The 23,171-nt window shown below is 38.2% G+C and overlaps 1 protein-coding gene across 2 annotated transcripts in view; it reads left to right on the forward strand.

Annotated features, from left to right (window-relative positions):
* The window catches only part of NPSR1 (neuropeptide S receptor 1), a 204,315-nt gene that overhangs the window by 140,183 nt on the left and 40,961 nt on the right, over positions 1–23,171 (forward strand). Inside the window, exon 3 of one of the 2 annotated variants that reach the window (XM_063115100.1) lies at positions 1,613–1,716. The exons of the other annotated variant lie outside the window; for it this stretch is intronic. Coding sequence (XP_062971170.1) covers positions 1,613–1,716 — 104 coding nt within the window. The remainder of the gene's footprint in view (positions 1–1,612; positions 1,717–23,171) is intronic. 2 annotated transcript variants of the gene reach the window in all.

The following is a 23,171-nucleotide window of genomic DNA, read 5'->3' on the forward strand; positions in this document are numbered from 1 at the left end:
TCAGCCCCAAACTTGGAGCTTCTTTGGTTCTTCAGCGGAGCCAGGCCACGGTCATTCTTGCGGATCCATCCAGTTTCCTCTGGGGAATTGAGCACTTGCACCAGCCTTCTTTACTATGACAGGGAAGCCACTATGGGGTTACTCCAAATGCCAAGTATATCAGTCCCAACTAAACACTTGGGGATTGGGGGAATGGACTAATGAGGGCTGAAAACCTAGTGGATCAGCCCACTGTAGCCGAGATTCCATTTATTACCTGGCCCCATAATAGTCCACTCTACCAGTAGAGCTGTAACAGCACTCTAGGTGTCTGGGTTCCATGTCAACTCAGACCCTATGCCTAATGGTCCTCAAAATGTCTGGGTATTCCCATTGCCCCAGTACACAGTCACTCAGACAGATAGATGTGCGTGCCTTCGGGAAGCACTAGGAAAATCAATACAGAACATACTTGCCATCACGGTGCAAAACCTGGCTCTATGGCCACCTCTCCTGCTGTCCACCTGGCCTGTAGATGGAAGTGCCACTGAGCTTCTTGGTGCTGCTAGTGTCCCTGTCACCAGTGCATTCCTGGTGGCCTTGATGAGGTGTCTTCTGAGCCCTCCATGGTAATAATTCTCTGATGGGGGTTCTGGCTTCACGTAATGTATGCATTACAGCGTGCCCACTTCCTTCAGGCTTATTCTTTTTTCTACTATCTACCAGGGCAACTCAGGCATTTCCATATTACCAAGAAAGGACCATCACTTTCTCCAGGCTTCTAAGAGATACTCTAACAATGAGTTTGTTTTGCCTCTGGAGTCCTCGACAGGGTGTTATATCCCATGTCTTGTGTTCCGGTCCTGTCCATCAATCAGATGAGAATCTTTGCAGCACTGTTTTGGGAAAGATTCCGGACTGCATCAGTCAGTAATGTCTCTCATGGAAGGGGAATAGGCAGTTTTTAGATGCATAGTAGACTTTGCCATTTCTGCTATAGACATATGTATAGTCTCTAACTACAGAATTAAGTGCAGATGAACTGCCCACAGGAGAACAAAGTCCCTGACCTTAGCTTCAGTTCCCTTGCAGTTTAACCAACTAACTTAATTAAATTGATAGATCATGCATTTGGCTTTTCCAAGGGCAGATGTTGAAAGGTGGGAGAGAAAGAAAACAGAGGAAACTGGGGCTGGGGGACTGAATTTGAGGGCAAGAAGATAACACGAGGTCCAAGCTGTAAAAGAATGGCTACAAAAGGTGGAATTTCTAAGGGCTTCCCAAAGATAAGCATTTTACTTGTTTCAATGTTGTCCTCTTTTGATTCTCACACAGTGCTTGCTTTAGTACAGCTCTAGGTCCCCTTAGAATTCCTCTCCTGTGACTTAAAAGGCCAACTCCAAGATTAGCATGATCCTTCTTTAGTCATTATTGAAGTCCTTCCTAGGTGGTTGCCTCTAAGTGGTGACAAACTCCAGCAACAAAAGTCAAGGACCCTCCCACCTTGCCTCACTTTTCCTCAGAGGCCATCTGACAAATCAGGGGGGAAAGTCTCCCCAGGAATTCATTTCTACTTTGGCCCAGCTGCAAATTTGAAGAAGACTGAACTGAAGTACTTGTGTGTTTTTGTTAGACTCTCTCACCGGACTGATCAGCATCTTGACAGATATTATCTGGCGATTCACGGGAGACTTCGTGGCACCTGACCTGGTCTGCCGGGTGGTCCGCTACTTGCAGGTATGTAGCACCTTCCAAATGTGCTGAGACAAACGGACACCAGAGTTTGCTCTTAGATTCCATGTAAGGACAATAACATAAAACTTTGCGCTCCCATGCAACAAATTGCCCTCTTCCCCAGGTGAAAGGACAAACAAAATTTGTAAGATGTTTTAATGTATTTCTTTTGCTAAATAAAATACATATATAAAGAAAACACAAGCAAGCAATAAGAAGAATATAAAGCATTAATATTCAATCATTAAGTAAAATTTCTGGGTCAATATTAAGGTTTTTGACATATTCTGGCTAAATAATCTCCAAGAAATTTGTTAATTATATTTACCTCATTCCCCTCAAACTAGCCCAATATTAGCTACTGTTCATTTTGAATAACTTTGGAAATTTGTCAGAAAATAAGTATTACCTATTTTATTACCACCTAAATTGCACTTTTTAAAATAGCTATTGTCATTTGGATTTCTTCTTCTCTAAGCTGTCTCTTATCCCTCTTCAATTATTTTATAATTGGAATATTGACTTTCTGAGTTCCTGGTAAGATCTATTTTTAAATGTATCTACACTTTGCCTGACAATAGGCTCCAATGTAAGTCACATATATGTATAGTATGTATATCCGGTTTAAAATATTACATATGTATACCATAAACATGTATTATATTATTGATACATTATATATGTATATAATATAGATTAAGGTACTTAGCAACTAAGTATGGAAAGAATGGGCCATTTCATAACTGATGTTAGGATTAATGTGCTCTGTTTATGAGTTCTTAAAATTATCTTCCATTAATATTTATTATGATGCCAGTACATCAGGTCTAAATTATTATAGCTTTATAGACATATAATGCATTTCTGGAAAACCTTACCCTGCCAGATTCCATTTGATAGCAGGATCTTTTAATACCTTTGCATCTATGTTCGTAAGTAAGATTGTGATTTTCATCTATTTGATCATTTTCAGATCTTGGTAAGAAAGTTATTTTACCTTCAGAAAATGAATAGGGAATAGTTACAATCACAATCTCCTTTTGTGCTCTGAACACAAGCTTGCAAGTTTGGTAGGTGTGAAATAGCTCCTATCTGGGGCCAGTAGTTTCTCAGGGGTATTTTTTTAAAACACGGTTCAATTCCTTTTTGAGGATTTTTGCTTCCTTGTAGATAAGTGTTTTTAATTGCTTACTGTATTAGTAATCAATTGCAGAGAAACAAATCACACCAAAACTTAGTGGTGTAAGACAGTAATATTTATTATCTTGTAGTTTCTATTAGTCAAGAATTCAGGAACAGTGTGGCTGGGCAGGAATGACTAACAGGTTATCATGAGATTTAGTCAGATATTTCTTGGGACTATAATCTTTGGAAGGCTCTACCAGGGCTGAGTGGTTCACTGTCAAGGTGGCTCAGTCACACAGCTGGCAAGTCATTGCTGCAACTTGTCAGAATACACTATTCTTCTGCACCTGGGCCTTTTCATAGGTATTCTTTAGTGTCCTCACAACATGATAGCTGGCTTTCCCAAGAGTAATCTCTCCAAGGGGCAAAAAGAGGTGGAAGTGGCAATGTATTTTATAAACTAGTCTCAAAAGTTATATACCATCACTTCCACACTATTCTCTTAGTCACACAAGTCAACACTGATTCAGTGTGGGGAGAAGGGAACCACAAAGGGACTGAAACCAGAGGCAAGGATCACTGGGGACACGTTAGAGGTTAACTACCACAGATATCTTCACATTTTTCAAAAGCACGTTATAACCTATGTCTTTTTTCTAATTGTTAACTTAAAAATGTTTTCATGATCCAGAAATATTTATGTCAGTAAAATTTCTTCTAACCATATTTGCAATGAATATTAAGAGAATATTATAATAAAGTATACCTTTGTGACATAGGAAAAAGGGCAGAGTAAGAAACTCTGATAATTCTCTCCTTCATAAAGGCAACAAGTAAACTGGCAAAAAAAAATGTGAGAATCAAAGTTTTCAGGACTCTAGAAACTAACCAAAGGCTTGCAACAATCCAGGGAACATTTCTTAAAGAAAATGGCTGAAACTCAGCAAGAAAAATGAGCTTTGTGGTGTTTTAGCTTGCATTAGTCTCATGCCCCAGTATCCAGCTCTGCGGCAGCCTTGGAAATTAACAGTTCATATTCACAGTAAAAACAAATAGTCTGGAGACAGACTAAAAACAAATACTGAAGAGAACTGAATAGGGCTAGAGCTTTATCAAAGTCTCATTTCCAGAAGGATGTCATTATTCGACATGTCTGGTAGTTCTCTGGAAGAACTCACTTGCAATTCTGTCTATATTCTACTTGATTCAGAACTTGCCCACTGTGAAAAGCCTTTTCCCTGGGGTCATTTGTCAAAATCAATTACAAACAATTTATTAACTTCACAGATGCTGAAGGTATTGGATAACAGTTGGGGAAAACAATAGACCAACCAAAGTGTAAGCACATAAGCTGGGTAATGAGATATTCATAGAAATTTTGAAAATCTCTGATATATTACAGAGAATCTAGAAGACCAGGTATGTGCCCAGGACAGTGCCCATGCTCAAGAAAAAAACAGAAAAGGCCCTAAGCTGTTACCTTGCATTGATTTTGATGCTTTGTGCAATTAGGAAGTGAAGACAAAGGCAGAGTTATCAGTCGCCTGGCTGAGTGTCAAAACCGTCCTCCTAAATTAACATAGAGCCATTCTGCAATGACTGAAAGACATGGGTTCCCTGGATGTAGGAAAATCTCTCTTCAGCTATTAACTGATGGCTAAGCTAATTGAGCAGAGAATTCAGTGGCCACCCAGGCCAAAGAATACACACTTTACAGAATTTATTCAGAAAAGCCACAACAAAGAAACAATAACCCCAATAAACAACCACCACAAACCATGAAGAGGGATGCAAATATGCTTTTCAGAGTAAGAAGTTTTTAACAACAACAGCAGAAATAGGACAAACAAACAAACAAAAAAAGAAATAGGACAAACAAAGAAACAAGAGTATGGCCCATTCACAAGTAAAAATAAAATCAAAAGAAATGTTCCTGAGGAAACCACACCAGTGGACTTACTAGACAAAGATTTTAAACATGTTCAAAGAACTACATGAAACCATCTGTAAAGAACTAAAGGAGAATATGAAAACAATGTCTCACCAAATAGAGTATAACAATATAAACATAAAAAGCATAAAACATAAACAAATAGAAATCCTGGAGGTGGAAAATACAACAACTGAAATAAAAAATTCACTGGAGGGGCTCAGCAGCACATTTAAGTAGGCATAAAAGAGAATTAATGAACTTAGAAATAGACCAATTAAAAGTATCCACTCTGGAACATAAAGAAAATATAATATAGAAAAATGAACAGAGTCTCAAAGACCTGTGGGACACTATCAAGAACCCAACATAATCATAGAGTCGCAGGAGAGGAGAGAGAGAAAGAGGCAGAAAGAATATTTTTTTAAAAGTAAAGACTGAAAACTTACCAAATTTGATGAATAACATTAATTTACACACTCAAGAAGCTCAATACACTTCAAACAGGATAAATTTGAAGAGATCCACACCTAAATACATCACAATCAAATGCTGAACAGATATATACATACGTATATATATATGACTTAAATAAAAAAGAGAAAATCATAAAAGGAGCAAGAGATTAGCAACTCATTATGTGCAAGGAATCCACAATAAAATTATCAGCTGCTTTCTCATTAGAAATCACAGAAGACCACAGGGAGTGGGATGACATTTAAAGTGACGAAGGAAAAAAACACAAGAATTCTATATCCATTAAAACTGTTTTTGAACATTAAAAAAGAAATTAAGACATTCCTAGATAAACAAAAACTGAGAGAATACATTGCTAACATACCTGCCCTAAAAGAAATTCTACAGGGAGCCCTTTGTTTGAACTAAAATAAAATACTAGACATTAACTCCAATCCAAATGAAGGAATAAAGAGCACTGGCAAAGGTAACTACATAAGCAAATATAAGGAAAGAATAAATATAAATTATGTTTGTCACACATTTTCTCCTATCTAATTTAAAAGGTCACTACATAAAGTAATAATTATATCTGGGTCGACGGGCACAACATGCATGAAGATGTTATTTATATAACAATAAGAGCACAAAGCAGGGGGGAGGGAACAGAGCTATAAAGAAGAAAAGTATACCTTTGAAATTAAGTTGGTGGATCTCAGCAAATGGCACAGATCTCAGCAGGTGAATGAATGAATCTGAGCACCAGGATGACCTCTGCAGCTGTCACAGCTCTGTTGGACTATAACAAGGCACACTGAGACTTCTCCTTCAGGATAAAGGGAGAGAAGTGGATCTTGCACACAACATTCCAACATCTTAGTGCACTACCCTAGGAAAAAAGGACAGGTATCTCTCATTGCCCAGTATGGCACACAATCCTGAAACTTCTCTCCCAAGAGGGAAGTAAAGGAGTGGAACAGTCACATTCACAGAGAATGATGAGAAACTACCAGAATTTCTAACCAGATGGATTGGTGAAGCTCTTTCCCTGCCAAAGCCAATCTGTAAAGATTGGACGAGATGGCTGCCTCTTCAATTGTCTAGAAACCAACACAAAGCTACAAGGACTATGAAGAATTGGAAAATATGACTAAAACAAAAGAACAAAATAAGTCTGCAATAACTGACCCTAAAGAAATGGAGATCTGTCAATTGTCAAAGATTAAAAATGACCTTCTTTTTTTTCTCTTTTTTTTTTTCCTGACCAGTAAGGGGATTGCAGCCCTTGGCATGGTGTGGTCCACACCACGCTCAGCCAGTGAGCACACCGGCCATCTCTATATAGGATCCGAACCCATGGCCTCAGAGCTACCAGCGCCGCACTCTCCCGAGTGAGCCATGGGGCCAGCCCAGAAATGATCTTCTTAAAGATGCTCAGTGAAGTAGAATAGAACAAAAGTAGACAACTAAGTGAAATCAGGAAAATGATACATAGACAAAATAAGAATGTCAACAGAAATAGAAACCATAAAATTGAACCAAACAGAAATTTTGGAATCAAAGAATACAATAATCAAACTGAAAAATTAAATAGAAACATCAGATTCAATTAAGTAGGAGAAAGAATCAGCAAACTCAAAGACAGGTCATTTGAAATTAGGCACTCAGAGGAGCTAAATAAATAAATAAATAAGAGTGAATAAAGCCTAAATATGTGCACACAATCAAGAGTATGCAATTCAATCACATAAAGAGTGAATAAAGCCTTGTATGGCACACAATCAACCAACCAATATATTTATTATGGGAGTCTCTGAAGGAAAAGAGGGGGAGAGGAAAGCTTATTTGAAGAAAGCATGACCTCAAAATGCCCAAATCTGGGGAGGGAAATAGACATCCAGCTTTATGAAGCCCAAAAAGTCACAAATAGAATGAATCCAAAGAAGTCTACACAGAAGTCTAAGGTAATGAGAAATACCTGTCTTTTTCCTTAGAGTAGTGCACTAAGATGTTGCAATGTTGTGTGCAAGATCCACTTCTCTCTCTTTCTCCTGAAGGAGAAGTCTCAGTGTGCCTTGTTGTAGTCAAACTGTTAAAAGTCAAAGACAGTGAGAGAATTTAATTAGAGAATTTTGAAAGCAGAAAAAGAAAATCAACTTTTTTTATACAAGGGAGCATCCATAACAGTAGATTTCTCAACAGAAAGCTTGGAGGAGAGAGGGGAGTGGGACGATATATTCAAAATGCTGAAAGAACAAAACACCAATCAGGAATATTTTACCCAGCAAAAAAGTCTTTTTAAAAAGGAGGAATAAAAACCCTCAGAAAACAAAAGCTGAGAGATTTCATCAACTTTTGTTTGTAGCCTGCCTAGTAAGAAATGCTAAAATGATTTCTTCAACTTAAAATAAGAACACTAAATAGCACCATGAAAGCATATGAAAGTATAAAACTCACTATATAAAGATAAACATATAAATACATACAGAATAGGGTAAAAATGTAATGGTGCTATGTAATAAATTCTTAATTTTGGTATAAAAGTTAAAATAATAACTACAAAAATCTGTTAACAAATACACAATATAAAAGCATGAAATCATGATATTAATATCATGTACATGGGGGGAGAATTAAAATATACATGTGATTGAAGTTACTTGTTACAACTGCAAAACAGACTGTTATAACTATAAAATATTTTATGTAAGCCTCATGGAAACCATCAAAAGAAACACCTATGGAAGATACCAAAAAGGAAGAAGGAAAGGAATCAAAGAATATCACTACCAAAAAAATCAATGAAACACAAAAGAAGACAGCAAAAGATAAAATTATGAACAGAGGAGTACAAGACAGATAGAAGGGAATTAACAAGATGTGAATAATCAGTCATTTTCAATCAATGATCACTTTAAGCCTGAATATTAAACTCCCAAATTAAAACACATAGAGTAGATAAATGAATTAAACAGAGAAGACTCAACTATATGCTGATTACAATAGACTCACTTTAGATTTAAGAACAGACTTAGACTTAAAGTGAAGAGATAAAAATATATATTCAATGTAAATGGTAAGCAAAAGGGCGCTGGCATGGCTACACTTATATCAAACAAAATAGATATTAAGTCAAAATGGTCATGGAGACAAAGAAGGACATAACACAATGATAAAAGAACGATTTTTTCAGGAAGATATAACAATTATAAATATATATGCACCCAACATCAGGGCACCTAAATATATAGAGAAAATATTAATGAAACAGAATGAAGAAATAAGCAGAAATACAATAACAGGAGACATGAGTACCACACTTACAATGATGGGAAGATCATCTAGACAGAAAATCAAGGAGAAAACAGTGGACTCGAACAACACTATAGAGCAAATGTACCTAACAGACATATACAGAATATTCTACCCAACAACAGTAGAACATACATTCTTCTCAAGAACACATGTAACATTTTCCAGGATAGATATATGTTATGCCACAAAACAAGTCTTAGCACATTTAAGATTAAAGTCAGATCACAAATATTTTCCAATCACAATGGTATAAAACTAGAAATCAACAACAAGATGATTGCAAAATGTACGAGTAATTAAACACCACACTCCTAAACAACAAATGAGAAAAAAAATTCAAAGAGAAATAAAAACAAAACAACATCTAGATAAATGAAAACAAGATACATAAAAATGTAGGGGGCACAATAAAAGTGGTACTAAGAAGGAAATATATAGCAATAAATGCCTACATTATGAAAGAACTCATATCCACACCCTAATTTTATATCTCATACAACTAGAAAATGAAGAAGTGAACTAAACCCAAAGTAGGCAGAAGAAAGAAAATAATAAAGATTAGAGAAGAAATAAATGAAATAGAGACTAGAAAAATAATGGGAAAAATCAACAAGACTAAGAGTTAGTTGAAAAGGTAAACAAAATTAACCCGCTTCTACCTAGACTAAGAGAAAAAGAGAGAAGACTCAAATAAATAAAATTAGAAATGAAAGAGGAGACATAACGACTGATACTACAGAAATACAAAGGATTATGAGACTGCTATGAACAATTATACACCAACAAATTGGATAACCTAGAAGAAACCAATAAAATTCTATAAACATTAAACCTACCAAGACTGAATCCTGATAAAATAGAAAATCTGAATAGATCAACAATAAGTAGGAGATTGAATAAGTAATTTAAAACCTCTCTATAAAGAAAATCCTTGGACCAGATGGGTTTACAGATTAATCTACCAAATATTTAAAAATTGATACCAATCCTTCTCAAACTCTTCCAAAAAAAATTGAAGACAAGGAAACACATCCAAATTTATTTTATTTTTTAAATTAATTAATTTATTTATTTGCACATTTTTATGGGACATAGTTTGTTGTTTCAATACATACACATATATTACATAGTGATCCATTTAGAATAGTTTGCATATCTATCACCTAAACATTTATCACAGTTAACATTTCTTCTTTTTTCTTTACTTATTAATGTTATTACTTTTACATTCTAGGATGTTGTTGTGAAGCAGTTGGGAGGGAGGGGAGAGGGGAAAGGGGAAGGAAATAGGATAGAAGGAAGAAGGGGAAGGGGTGGGTTTGAGGCCTGTGGCACCCCCCTCATTCCCACAGGGGACACCAGGGGGCTTCCAGCAATGGCTCGGTCATTGTTGGGCTGGGTGCAGATGTCGGGTGGGTGGGTGGCTAAAGCCCTCACCCCCCCACTATCCAGCTCGGGAGCCCAGTACACTTCTTGTGGCAGCTTGGTAGTCTTTGCTGGGCTAGTTGTGCATGTTGGGGGGGCATGGCTGAGGCCCTTGGCCCCCCACTGCCCTAGCTTGGGAGAGCCCAGTGCACTTCCTGTGGCAGCTCAATGGTTGTTTCTGGGCTGGTTGCAGGTGTCAGGAGCCATGTCTAAGGTCTTCAGCCCCCACCACCCTGGCTCGGGAGAGCCCAGGGCGCTTCCTGTGGAGGTTCAGTGGTCATCACTGGGCTGCTTGCAAGTGTCGAGGGGTGTGGCTGAGGCCCAAGGCCCCTACCCTTGGGACTGGTTGCAGGTGTCAGCGGGCTTGGCTGAGGCTCCCAACACACCCCCCTCTCCCCTCCGCATGGTAGCCTAGAGGACTTCCAGTCCTTCTAGGTGTTATAAGTGTTCTTTGGTCATGTGAGACCTTTACTAGTTACTATCAAACTTTGTCTCTGGCTGTGGGTACTTTGCTTTTCTTTCAGTTCTGTTTTGGGTTATTTGCTGTTCTCACCACTTAAACTCTACACTGGAATTAATTTGTTGTCCTCTGCTTACTTCTAAAATGGGGGAAATTCCTGTGAGGACCAGCACTTGAACTCTGTGGCTGAGCTAAATTGCTGCTTTTCTGCTGATCCCCTGGGGAAGGGCAGCTCAGGATTTAATGGTTGACTTTATAGGCACTTCCGGCTCTCATGAGATGCAGTACCCCTGGATTGCATGTAAACTCCAGCCTAGGCCTGAGTGTCCCAGCAAACCGCACCCACTGCAGTTCCATATTCCTGACCAGTCTCCACTGAGTGGTCCTGTGCTGACTGGAGGGCAGATCAGCTGTCCTTGCTGTGCCCCAATGTTCCCCCAATAGGCCTGTCTACCCCACCACCTGTGCCCCAAACACTTCCCATGAGACAGGCCATGCTCTAGTCCCTGGCAATGACTCACCAGACTCTGAGTTGCTCCCTTTTTTCAGTTGTTGTGGCTCCTCATTCTATGTGGGTCCACAGGAACCCTATTGGTGGTCTTGCTGTCCTGGGGGCCACCAAGGCCCTCTTCTCCCCTGCCGCCTCCAAGCAACTTCATATGAAGGGCACAGCTGCAGCTTTTGCCAGCTCCTGCTCCATGTGCTCAGCAGCTCCAGCCTGGAAAGTGGCTTGGACTCAAAACATTCAGAGTGATTTTTTTATTTCCTCTCATCGTGGCTTCTTCCACCTTCATTCACTCCATAAGTCTCTCCTATTCCCCTGAGCTCTCGCAGCCCCAGCTTGGCTGTCATTGCTTTTTACTTGTTATAAATTGGTCAATTTGTGGGAGAGAGTGATGCTAGGACCTGTCTATTCTGCCATCTTGACTGGAAGCCTGTCATTTCTTTGTGGTCATAACATTCAAGATCCTCTTTTCTGGCTATCTTGAAATAGACAATAAAATATTAACTATAGTCACCCATTAAGCACCTGAACTTATTCTTCCTATCTACCTATAATTTTGTAACTTTGTACCCCTTTACCAACCTCTCTCATCCCCCCATTCTCTCTGTCCTTCCCTGCCTCTATTAACCACTATTCTACTCTTTTTTCTTTTAAATTTATTTTCTCTTAATTGACTCATGATAATTGTATATATTTATGGAGTACAATGTGTTGTGGATTGAATGTCCCCCCTCCAAAACTCACTGAAGCTTGGCCCTCATTGTAACAATGCTAAGAGGGTATGGGAAATCCAATTATGGCACTTGCAAAGTAGGTACTTTAAGAGGTGATTATATTTTGAGGCCTGTGCCCTTGTGAATGAATTGATCCAGTCATGAGTAATGGGCATGGTTCTGATGGCTTTATATGGAGAGCAGTTGAGCAGTTTAGCTCTCTCTTGCTCGGCCCATTCTTTCTACGTGACACCCTGATTGACACGGGACCCTGTAGAGAGTTCCCACCAGATGGGTCCTCTGGACCATGGACTTCTCAGTCTCCAAATCTGTAAGAAATAAACCTCTTTTCTTTATATATTACCCAGTTTCAGGTATTCTATTATAAGCAACAGAAATGGACTAATACAATGTGATATCTGAGAAAATTTATATGGTGTGCAATGATCATATCAGGGTATTTAGCATATCCATTACGTTAAACATCTGTCACTTCTCATGTTGGAAACATTCGAAATCATCTCAATTAGCTACAGTAATCTATTTTGACTGTAGTCTCCTGTCTTGCTATAGAATGCTAGATCTTATTCTTTCACTCTCTGCACAGTTTTGTATTTATTGACCACCTTCAGCCATTCCCCCTACCCCGTCCCCTTACTGATCTCTAATAATCACTGTTCTACTCTCTACTTCTGCAAGATCAACTTTTTTAGCTTCCACATATGAGTAAGAACATGTGGTATTCCTCTTTCTGTGCCTAGATTATTTCACTTAACATAATTTTCTCCAAGCTCATCCTTGTTACTTCAAATGGCAGAATTTCGTTCTTTTCTATGGCTGAGTAATATTCCATTGTGTGGAATACCACATTTTCTTTGTATAATCACCCACTGATGGACACTTAGGTTGGTTCCAAATCTTGGCTATTGTATAGAGGACTTCCAGTACTATGTTGAGTAAAAGTGGTGAGAATGGGCATCCTTGTCTTGTTCCATTTCTTAGGAAAGCTTTCAGTTTTTCCCTATTCAGTGTGTCGGCTATGGGTTTGTCTTAAGATAATTTCTCCTATACCTAATTCATTGCGAGTCCTTATCATTAAGGGATGTTGAATTTTATCAAATGTTTTTTCCACATCTATTGAGATTATCATATGTTTTCTTTTTCTTTCCTTCTGTTGATGTGCTCTATCATGTTTATTGATTTGTGTGTGTACACAAATCAATACCATCCTTGCATCCCTGGGATAAATCCCACTTGGTCACAGTGTATCTTTCTGATGTGCAGTTAAATTTGGTTTGCTAGTGTTTTATTGAGGATTTTAGTATCTATGTGCATCCAGGATATTGTCCTGTAGTTTTCTTTTTTGTTGTGTACTTACATGGCTTTGGTATCAGACTTCATAGTCTATTAGTCTGTTTCTGTTGCTTATAACAAAATACCTAGAACTGGGTAATTTGTAAGAAAACAAAATTTATTGCTCACAGTTTCAGAGGCTGGGAAGTCCAAAGTCCAGGGAACACATCCGGTGAGGGTCTTCTTTGGTAGTAGCTTTACAGCAATGCAGGGGTCTCACGTGGCAGAAAATGATGGAAGAGAGAGACCCTCATGTGGTCTCTTTTTAAAGCCTTCATAATCATGCCCCTGACCACCATTATTAATCTGTTTGCTAAGGCAGCGTCCTACACTCTAATCACCTCTTTGAGGCCCCACCTTTCAACTACCATAATAGGATTTCCCAGTCTCCACTGTCATAGTGGGAATTGCACTTCTAATAAATGGATTGCGGGGGGTGGGGGGCACAATTCAGTTCATCCACAGCATGTAGTATGAGTTTGGAAAAACTGTCCATTTCAATTTTTTGAAATAGTTTAAGAAGTATTGGTATTAGTTCTTCTTTGAATGTCTGGTAGAATTCAACAGTGCAGCCATCCTATGCTGAGCTTTTCTTTGTTGGGAGACTTTTTATCACTGATTCAATCTTGTCACTTGTTATTGGTCTGTTCAGATTTTCTATTTCATCTTGGTTCATTCCAAGCAGGTCATATATGTCCAGGAAATTATCCATTTCCTCTAGGTTTTCACGTGTATTGGCATATAGTTGTTCACAATGGTCTCTAATAATTCTTAGTATTATGGTGGTCTCAGTTGTAATGTCTCCTTTTGCATTTCTGATTTTATTTATTTGGGTCTTTTTTTTCTTGGTTAGTCTTGCCAATGGTTTGTCAATTTTATATTTTTTTAAAAACCAACTTTTTACTAATCTTTTGTATTGTGTTTTAATCTCAGTTTCATTTTTTTTCTGCTCTGATTTTTATTATTTCTTTTCTTCTACTCATTCTGGGTTTGGTTTGTTCTTGCTTTTCTAGTTCCCTAAGACACATTGTTAGGTTGTTTATTTGAAATCTTTTTTTTTTTTTTTATGTAGGAGTTTATTGCTGTAAACTTTCCTCTTACTATTACCTTGGCTATGTCTCATAGGTTTTAGTATGTTGCGTTTCTGCCTTCATTTGTTTCAAGAAATGTTTGATTACCTTCTTAATCTCTTCTTTGACCCGTTGGTCATTCAGGAGCAGGTTGTTTAACTTCCATGTATTTGTGTAGTTTCAAAAGTCCCTCTTGTTATTTATTTCTAGCTTTATTCCATTATTATCAGAAAAAATACATGATATGATTTCAATATTTTTGAACTGGTTGAGACTTGTTTTGTGGCCTACATATGGTCATTCTGGAGAATGTCCCATGTGCTGATGAAAAGAACGTGTATTCTGAAGCTATTGGATGAAATGCTCTGTAATGTCTGCTAGGTCCATATTGTCTGCAGAGCCATTTAAATCCATTGTTTCTTTGTCGATTTTTCTATCTCAATGATCTGCCCAATGATGAGAGTAGGGCATTAAAGTCCCCAACTATTACTGTGTTGGTGTCTATCTCTCCCCTTAGATCTGATAATATTTGCTTTTGATATCTGGGTGCTCTGGTGTTGGGGGCATACATATTTGTGGTTGTTATACCCTCTTGCTGGATTGATCCCTTTATCATTATATAATGACCTTCCTCAATTCTTAGTACAGAATTTGGTTTATAGCCTGTTTTATCTGATAGCAGTATAGTACTCTTGCTCAGTTTTGTTTTCCATTTGCATGGAATATCTTTTTCCAGTTCACTTTCAGTCTGTGTGTGTCTTTGCAGGTAAGATGTTTCTTGTAGGCAGCATAGGGATGGGTCATGTTTTTTCTTTTTTTATTCATTCTTTATTTATTTATTTATTTTAATTGGGGCACTTAATCCATTTACTTTCAAGGTTACTATCAATATGTGAGGTCTTCCTTTGTCGTTTTGTTGGATGTTTTCTGATTGTTTTGTGTAGACTTCCTTCCTTCCTCTCTTATTGTTTCTCCTTGAGGGTTGGTGGCTTTCTATATTGATATTATTTGATTCCTTTCTCTTTCTAATTTGTGTATCTATGCTGTCAGTAAATTTTATATTTTCACATGTTTTCATGATGGTTGTTATCGTTCATTCTCTTCTAGATGTAGGGCTCCCCTAAGCATTTCTTGTAAGGCTGGTGCGGTGGTGAAGAACTCTCTTAACTTTTGCTTCTCGGAGAAAGACTTTATTTCTCATTCATTTCTGAAGAATAGCTTTCCCAGGTATAATGTTCTTGGCTGGCAGTTTTTTTCTTTCAGTACTTTTAATGTGTCACCCCATTCTCTCCTGGCCTATAGGGTTTCTGCTCAGAAGTTTGCTGTTAGTCTAATGGGGATTCCCTTGTGGTGACTTGACATTTTTCTCTTGCTGTTTCTAGAATTTTCTTTTTTATTTTATTTTATTTTATTTTATTTTATTTTATTTTATTTTGTCAATATACAATGTGGTTGATTATCATGGCCAATTACTTTCTCTTTAACTTTGAATAGTTTGTCTACAATGTGTCTTGGATAGGATCTTTCTGGGTTGAATCTATTTGGGGACCTTTGAGCTTCCTGGGTTTGGATGTTCTTATCTTTGCCAAGACTAGGTAAGATTTCAGCTATTATTTCATTAAATATGTTTTCATCATCTTTTTTGTTTTGAAATTTTTTCTCTTAATAGTAACCTATAGATCTTGTATGCTCTGTTCATTCTTTTTTATTCTTTTTTTTTTTGTCTTCCTGTGTTACTTCAAAACTTCTGTATTCAAGATTAGAAATTATTTCTTCTGCTTGATCTAGTCTGTTGTTGAGCAACTCAGATGTATTTTTCATTTTATTCAATAAATTCTTCAATTCCAAGATTTTTGTTTGACTCTTTTAATGATATCTATCTCTTTGTTGAATTTCTCATTCTGATCATAAATTGTTTTTCTAATTTTGTTGTATTGTCTGTACTCTCTAATATCTCAGTGAGTTTCCTCAAGATTATTAATTTGAATTCCCTTTATAGGAATTTGGCAATTTCCAGTTTTGGGGGATCAGTTACTGGAGCACTATTATGTTTCTTTGTTTGGGTCATGTTATCTTATTTTTTCATCTTTCTTATTTCCCTGTGTTGAGTTCTGTGCATCTGGTGAAACAGTCACCTCTTTGAGTGTTGTAAGTGGCTTACATTGGGAAAGACTTTTGCCTGCAAATGCATCCTAGAGGGTCAACTGGATAGAGTACAATGGCTTTGTTCTAAGTGGGTGTATTAGTGTAGACTCTGTTTAGTTTCTCCAGCTGTAATCCACTTTTGCTGTGTCTGTGACTCACTGTTCTATGCTTGGGAGGTTTGTGGTGGTAGTGGCACAGCTTTGTCAAGGGAGGGTTCGCTGGGTTGGCTCACAAGCCATGAGTATGTGTGTGTACTCTATGGGCCAGTTATCTCAAAAGCTGCATCACTGGGGACAGGGTTGTTGGATGGATTCTCAGTCTGGGATTTGGGTGTATGGCATGTCAGGGTCTCTGGGACTGGTTGGCAAGCAGCAGAGTCACCATGCTGCTTCTCTGACTAGTGGTTGAACTTCCAGGGGCACATGAGCCAGGCTGTTTCTCACTTGGAAGCATGTGTGTGGAATGATTCAAAGACTCAGAGACAGATTTCTCCGTGATGTGACAGTTAGGCTGTTTCTGTGAGCTGGGGACATGGCTGCACTTTGGCTCAGCTGTCTAGGTGCAGATCTGCCAATTGCCCATGGGGCAGGTGTGATGGGTGGTCAGTGAGTCCTAGCAGCAGGCTGCAGAGAAGGGTCTTGGGCAGTCATTTCTCTGGTGGTGGGCAAGTCAGCTAGCTTGGTCTGCATAGATAGAGTCCAGCCATCTGCTTCTTGGGTGGTGGGCAAGGTCAGAAAGTAGCCTTGAAGAGAGACAGCCTTACCAGCAGCTTCCCAGGTTGTAGGCAAGGTTGGAAAGCAGGCCTGATGAGAAGGGGCCTAGTCAGCCAATTTTCAGTGGGTTGGCAAGTTCAGGAAGTTAACCTGACAAAATGATACCAGGTCTGCTGCTTCTCAGGTGGCGGGTGAGGTCAGGAAGCCAACCTGCTGAGAGGGGCCCAGAAACCCACCTCCTGGGTGATGGGCGAGGCTGCTAGGTAGGAACATTGAGGGCAAAACCACCTGGTTGTTTCTCTGGGAGGGCAACGATGCACTTTAGTTCCACTGGCCCATGTGTGTGTTTGTTTGTGTAGATATCTGTAAGCTGTTTTTCTGGGTTGGGGGCTCGAATGCACAGAAGCCAGCCAGTTGGTATGGAGGTGGGGGGTAGGGAGAGAAAGGGGGATGGTCTGCTAGAGGCAGGGCTGCCTATCAGATTTGTGCCCATGGACATGGGGTGTATAAGTTCAGCAGGCATGGGGTTGGATTCCCAGACTGTAGGACTAGAGTCACAGCCATTATGGGCCCAGGCACCAAGCCACTGGGATTAGGGCATTTTAGCCTCTCCTATGAGTACACTGGAATGACTACAGATCCTTAAAGCTGGGAAAATGAGGCCACAGGTCTGGCAGAGTGTTATCCCACAGTGGCTCTGGTTTCAAGATGATGCTGTCCTGTGTGGGCTTGGATCAGAAGGGTGAGGACAGGGGAGTGCAAAATATGTGCTATATGTGCTCCTGTTCTGTAACAATGCAGTGCATGTATTCTAGGCACTTCCCCACACTAGCTACAGCCTTGTCCTACAAAAGGATCTGCAGACCTCTGTGGTGAGAATATGGGTTGGTGTGGGCCCTCTACCTACCTTTTCACAGCAAGGTAAAATTCCACCTTTACCTGTCCCAGTGGTGGAGACATGGTGGCTGAGGTTGTGTGCCTCTCCTCCGTATGCTGTTACCTTGGGCTTTCAGTGCCCACAGGGTTCTCACCAGTCTCGTGCTGTACCCCTACACTCTCTCAGATTCTCCTATCAATATTTAGCTGTCTATTAGTTTTTCTGTGGGAGAAACTCACCCTGGGCACCTCTAGTCTCCACCATCTTTCCCCCCTCCCAAACTTATCTTATGAGACCAACATTAACATGATACCAAAGTCAAAGACACTACAAGAAAAGAATATTGCAGGCTAATATCCCTGATGAACATAAATGCAAAAATCCTCAATAAAATACCAGCAAACCAAGTTCAATAACATATTAAAAGGATAATATGCCATGATCAAGTGGGATTTATTCTTGGGATGAAAGGACAGTTTAACATATGCAAATCAAACATGTGATACACCAGCCATGCCTGGGAATCAACACAGCCACAGGCCCTGCCCACACCTGAGCACCAGAGGGCCATGCAGGCCCGCCTGCCCACTGCACGGCAGTCCAGGTGAGTGTGCAGGACTCATGCAATGCCAAGGCAGCCCACTGCACACTCAACTGCATTGCTACAAGAAGAGTCACCAGTAGAACCTACAAACAGAGGAGGAAGTCTTCCCCCTCATAACCCTCTCCAGAGTGATAGAAGAAAATCAGTGTTCTACTGGATGACCAAACATTAGTATAAAAATACTAGAACTACTAATAAATGAGAAGATATGACACTACCAAAGGAATATAGTAATTCTCAAGTACCAAACCCCATAGAGCAAGAAACCCTTGAGATGACTGAAAAGGAATTCTGAGCCCTGATTGCAAGAAAGCTCAAAGAAATAAGAGAAGAATCAATTAGAGAGCACAACGAAACAAGAAAAAGTATCCAGTATATGAAGGAAGAAATTTACAAAGAGATTAATAACTTAAAAAAGAATGTAACAGAACTCCTAGAAATGAAGGATATTCTCTCAGTGAAATAAAAAACAGAACAGAAAGCTTGCGCAGCAGGCTAGAGCAAGCAGAAGAAAGAATTTCAGACCTCCAAGATGGTCTTCTTAAAATAACCCAGGCAGACAAAAAAATAATAAAGAATTTTTAAAATGAAGGAAATTTAAGAGAGCTAGCAGACGACAACAGCTCACAAACATCCGAATCATGGGTACAGAAGGGGAGGAAAAAAGAAAAGGCTTTGAAAACTCATTCAAGGAGGTAATAACAGAAAACTTCCCAGGTATAGGGAGGGATGCAGACCTTCAGATGCAGGAAGCCCAAAGATCCTCAAACAGATTCAATCCAAAAATCTTCTCCAAGGCTCATGATAGGCAAACTGGAAAAACTCAAAGACAAAGAGAGAATTCTAGCAGCAAAAGAAAAGTGCCAAGTAACCTATAAGGGAGCCCTCATCAGACTAACAGCAGACTTCTCAACTGAAACCTTACAGGCCAGAAGAAAATAGGATGATATATTCAAACGACTAAAACAAAAAAATTGCTGCCCAAGAATTCTATACCCAGCACAGTTATCCTTCAGAAAGGAGAGAGAAATATTGTATTTCCCTGACAAACAAAAATTATGGAAGTTCTCTATCATACAACCAGCCCTGCAAGAAATACTCAAAGGAGTCATGCATCCAGATTCTGAAAAATGATAATCACTATCACAGATTCACAAGAAAGAGCAAAACCCACCATTAAAACCAAAATGCAAATGAGAAAGAGAAAGAAGCTAAATCATGTTACCTCAAAAATACAACTACCTTAAGATGAAAAATAAAAAGAAGGGAGGGACAAGTGATATTTAAAATATCTAAGCAAAAAGCAATATAATGACAGGAGTAATACAATACTTATAAATAACAACCCTAAATGTACATGGATTAAACTCCCCATTCAAAAGACACAGATTTACTGATTGCATTAAAAAGCTATACCCAACTATATGCTGTCTTCAAGAGACCCACCTCTCCTGTCAAGACAAACACAAACTAAAAGTAAAGGGATGGCAGAAGATACACCATGCAAACAGAAACCAAAAATGAGCAGGGATAGCTGTTCTTATATTAGATAAAATAGGCTTTAAACCAAAAATCATAAAAGGAGATAAAGAAGGCCATTATATAATGAAGAAAAGGATCTATCCAGTTAGAAGACATAACAATCAGAAATACGTATGCACCCAACAGTGGAGCATCTAGACATGTAAAGCAAATACTCTCAGACATAAAAAAAAAAAAGAGATAGACCCAAATACAATAATAGTAGGTGACCTGAACACCCCTCTCTCAATGTTAGATCTTTCAGGCAACAAATCAACAAAGAAACACAAGATTTAAACTACACCTTAAATCAATTAGACCTGGCAGACATTGACAGAACATTTCATCCAACCGATAGACAATATTCATTCTTCTTATCAGCACATGGAACATTCTCTAGGATAGACCACATAGTAGGTCACAAATCAAGTCTTAGCAAATTTTTAAAAATTGAAATCATCCCAAGTATCTTTTCATACTGTAATTGATCAGAACTGGAAATCAATAACAAGCAAAATTCTAGAAACTACTCAAGTGCATGGAAACTGAACAACAGAATCCTGAATGAACTATAGGTCAAAGAGGAAATTAAACAGGAAGTCAAAAAATTTCTTGAAACTAACAAAAATAAAGATACATCATACCAAAACCTATGGGATACAGCAAAAGTAGTACTAAGAGGGAAGTTTATTGCAATAAATGCTTACATCAAAAGAATGGAAAGTTTTCAAATAAATGACCTAATGCTATGCCTCAAAGAACTAGAAAAACAACAACAACCAATCCCAAAAGTAGTAGATGAAAAGAAATAATCAAGATCAGAGCAGAACTAAATGAAATAGAGACCCAAAAAATAATTAAAAAGATAAGTGAAACAAAAAGTTGGTTTTTTGAGAAGATAAACAAAATAGACAAACTATTAGCTAAGTTAACAAAAAAAGAAGAGAGAAGATCCAAATAACAAAAATCAGAAATGGAAAGGGAGACATTACAACTGATACCACAGAATTACAAAGAATCATTAGAGGTTATTATAAACAACTGTACACTAACAAATATGAGAACCTGGAGGAAATGGATAAATTTCTGGACACATACAAACTACCAAGACTGAACCAAGAAGAAACAGAGAACCTGAACTTATCAGTAACAAGCAATGAGATTGAAGCAGCAATTAGAAATCTTCCAACAAAGAAAAGCCCAGGTCTGAATGGCTTTATAGCTGAATTCTATCAAACCTTTAAAGAAGAATTAATACCACTTCTCTTCAAACTTTTCCAAAATATTGAAACAGAAGCCATTCTTCCAAATTCATTCTATGAGGCCAGCATCACCCTGATACCAAAACTAGATAAAGACACAACAAAAAAAGAAAACTAGAGGCCAAGATTCTTGATGAACATAGATGCAAAGATCCCCGACAAAATACTAGCAATCAGACTACAGCAACACATCAAAAAAATTATACACCATGATCAAGTGTGATTCATCCCAGGGACGCAAGTTTGGTTCAACCTGCACAAGTCAATAAATGTGATACATCACGTCAACAAAATCAAGGACAAAACCATATGATTATCTTAATTGATGCAGAAAAGGCATTTGACAACATTCAACATCGCTTCATGATTCAGACTCTCAGCAAATTAGTATAGAAGGAAATTAACTCAATACTGTAAAAGTCATTTATGACAAACCAATTGCCAATATCATCCTGAATGGGGAAAAGCTGAGAGCTTTTCCCTTAAGAATAGGAAAAAGACAAGGATGCCTACTCTCCCCACTCCTATTTAACATTACTAGCCACAGCAGTCAAGCTAGAGAAAGAAATAAAAGGGCATCAAGATTGGAGAGCACAAAGTGAAACTTTCCTTGTTTGCAGATGACATGATCTTATATAGAGAAAAACCTATAGACTCTACCAAAAAACTCCCACAGCTGATTAACAATTTCAATAATGTTGCAGGATATAAAATCAACATCTAAAAATCAATAGTATTTTTACACTCCGATAACTAGCAGAAAATGAAATCAAGAAAGTAAGCTCATTTACAATAGTCTCCAAAAAAATAAAATACCTCAGTATCAATTTAACCAAGGAGGTGAAAGATCTCTACAATGAGAACTACAAAACACTACTGAAAGAAATCAAACAGGACACAAAAAAGTGGAAAGACATACCACGCTCCTGGATGGGGAGAATTAACATCATGAAAATGTCCATCTACCCAAAGCAATCTACAGATCCAATGCAATCCACATCAAAATACCAATGACATTCTTCACAGAAATAGAAAAAGCAATCCAAATATTCATATGGAACAACAGAAGACCCCGAATAGCCATAGCAATCCTAAGCAAAACAAAATAAAGCCAGAGGCAAAACACTATCCAACTCCAAATTATATTACAAAGCTATTGTAACCAAAGCAGCATGACAATGGCATAAAAACAGACACTCAGATCAACGGAACAGAATAGAAAACCAGGGAATCAACCCACAAACTTATAGCCAACTTATCTTTGACAAAGGCAGCAAGAACTTACATTGGGAAAAGACTGCTTCTTCAATAAGTGGTGCTGGGATAATTGGACATCCATATGCAGAAAAATGAAACTGGACCCGTACCTCTCATTATATACCAAAACCAACTCAAAATGGATTGAGGACTTAAATATAAGATCTAGAACCATAAAATTACTAAAGGAAAATATTGGGGAAACACTCCAGGTAATAGGACTGGGCAAAGACTTTATGAATAAGACCCCAAAAGCACAAGTAACAAAAGAAGAAAATAAATAAATGGGATTATATCAAACTATGAAGTTTCTGCACAGCAAAGGAAACAATAAACAGTGAAAAGACAACCTATGGAGTGGGAGAAAATATTTGCAAACTATAAATCCAACAAGAGATTAATATCCAGAATATACAAAGAACTCAAATAGCTATACAGTAAAAAAATAAATAATCCAATTTAAAAATGGGCAAAGAAGATGAGTAGATATTTTTCAAAGGAAGACATACACATGGCCAGCAGGTACATGAAAAAATGTTCAACATCACTAGTCATCAGAGAAATGCAAACCAAAACCACACTGAGATATCATCTCACCCCAGTTAGACTGGCCATTATGAAAAAGACCAAGAATAACAAATGCTGGTGAGGATGTGGGGAAAGGGGACCCCTCCTACACAGCTGGTGGGACTGTAGATTAGTGCAGCCATTATGGAAAATAGTATGG

Source organism: Cynocephalus volans, chromosome 11 (genome assembly GCF_027409185.1).
Source record: "Cynocephalus volans isolate mCynVol1 chromosome 11, mCynVol1.pri, whole genome shotgun sequence".
NCBI lineage: Eukaryota > Metazoa > Chordata > Mammalia > Dermoptera > Cynocephalidae > Cynocephalus > Cynocephalus volans.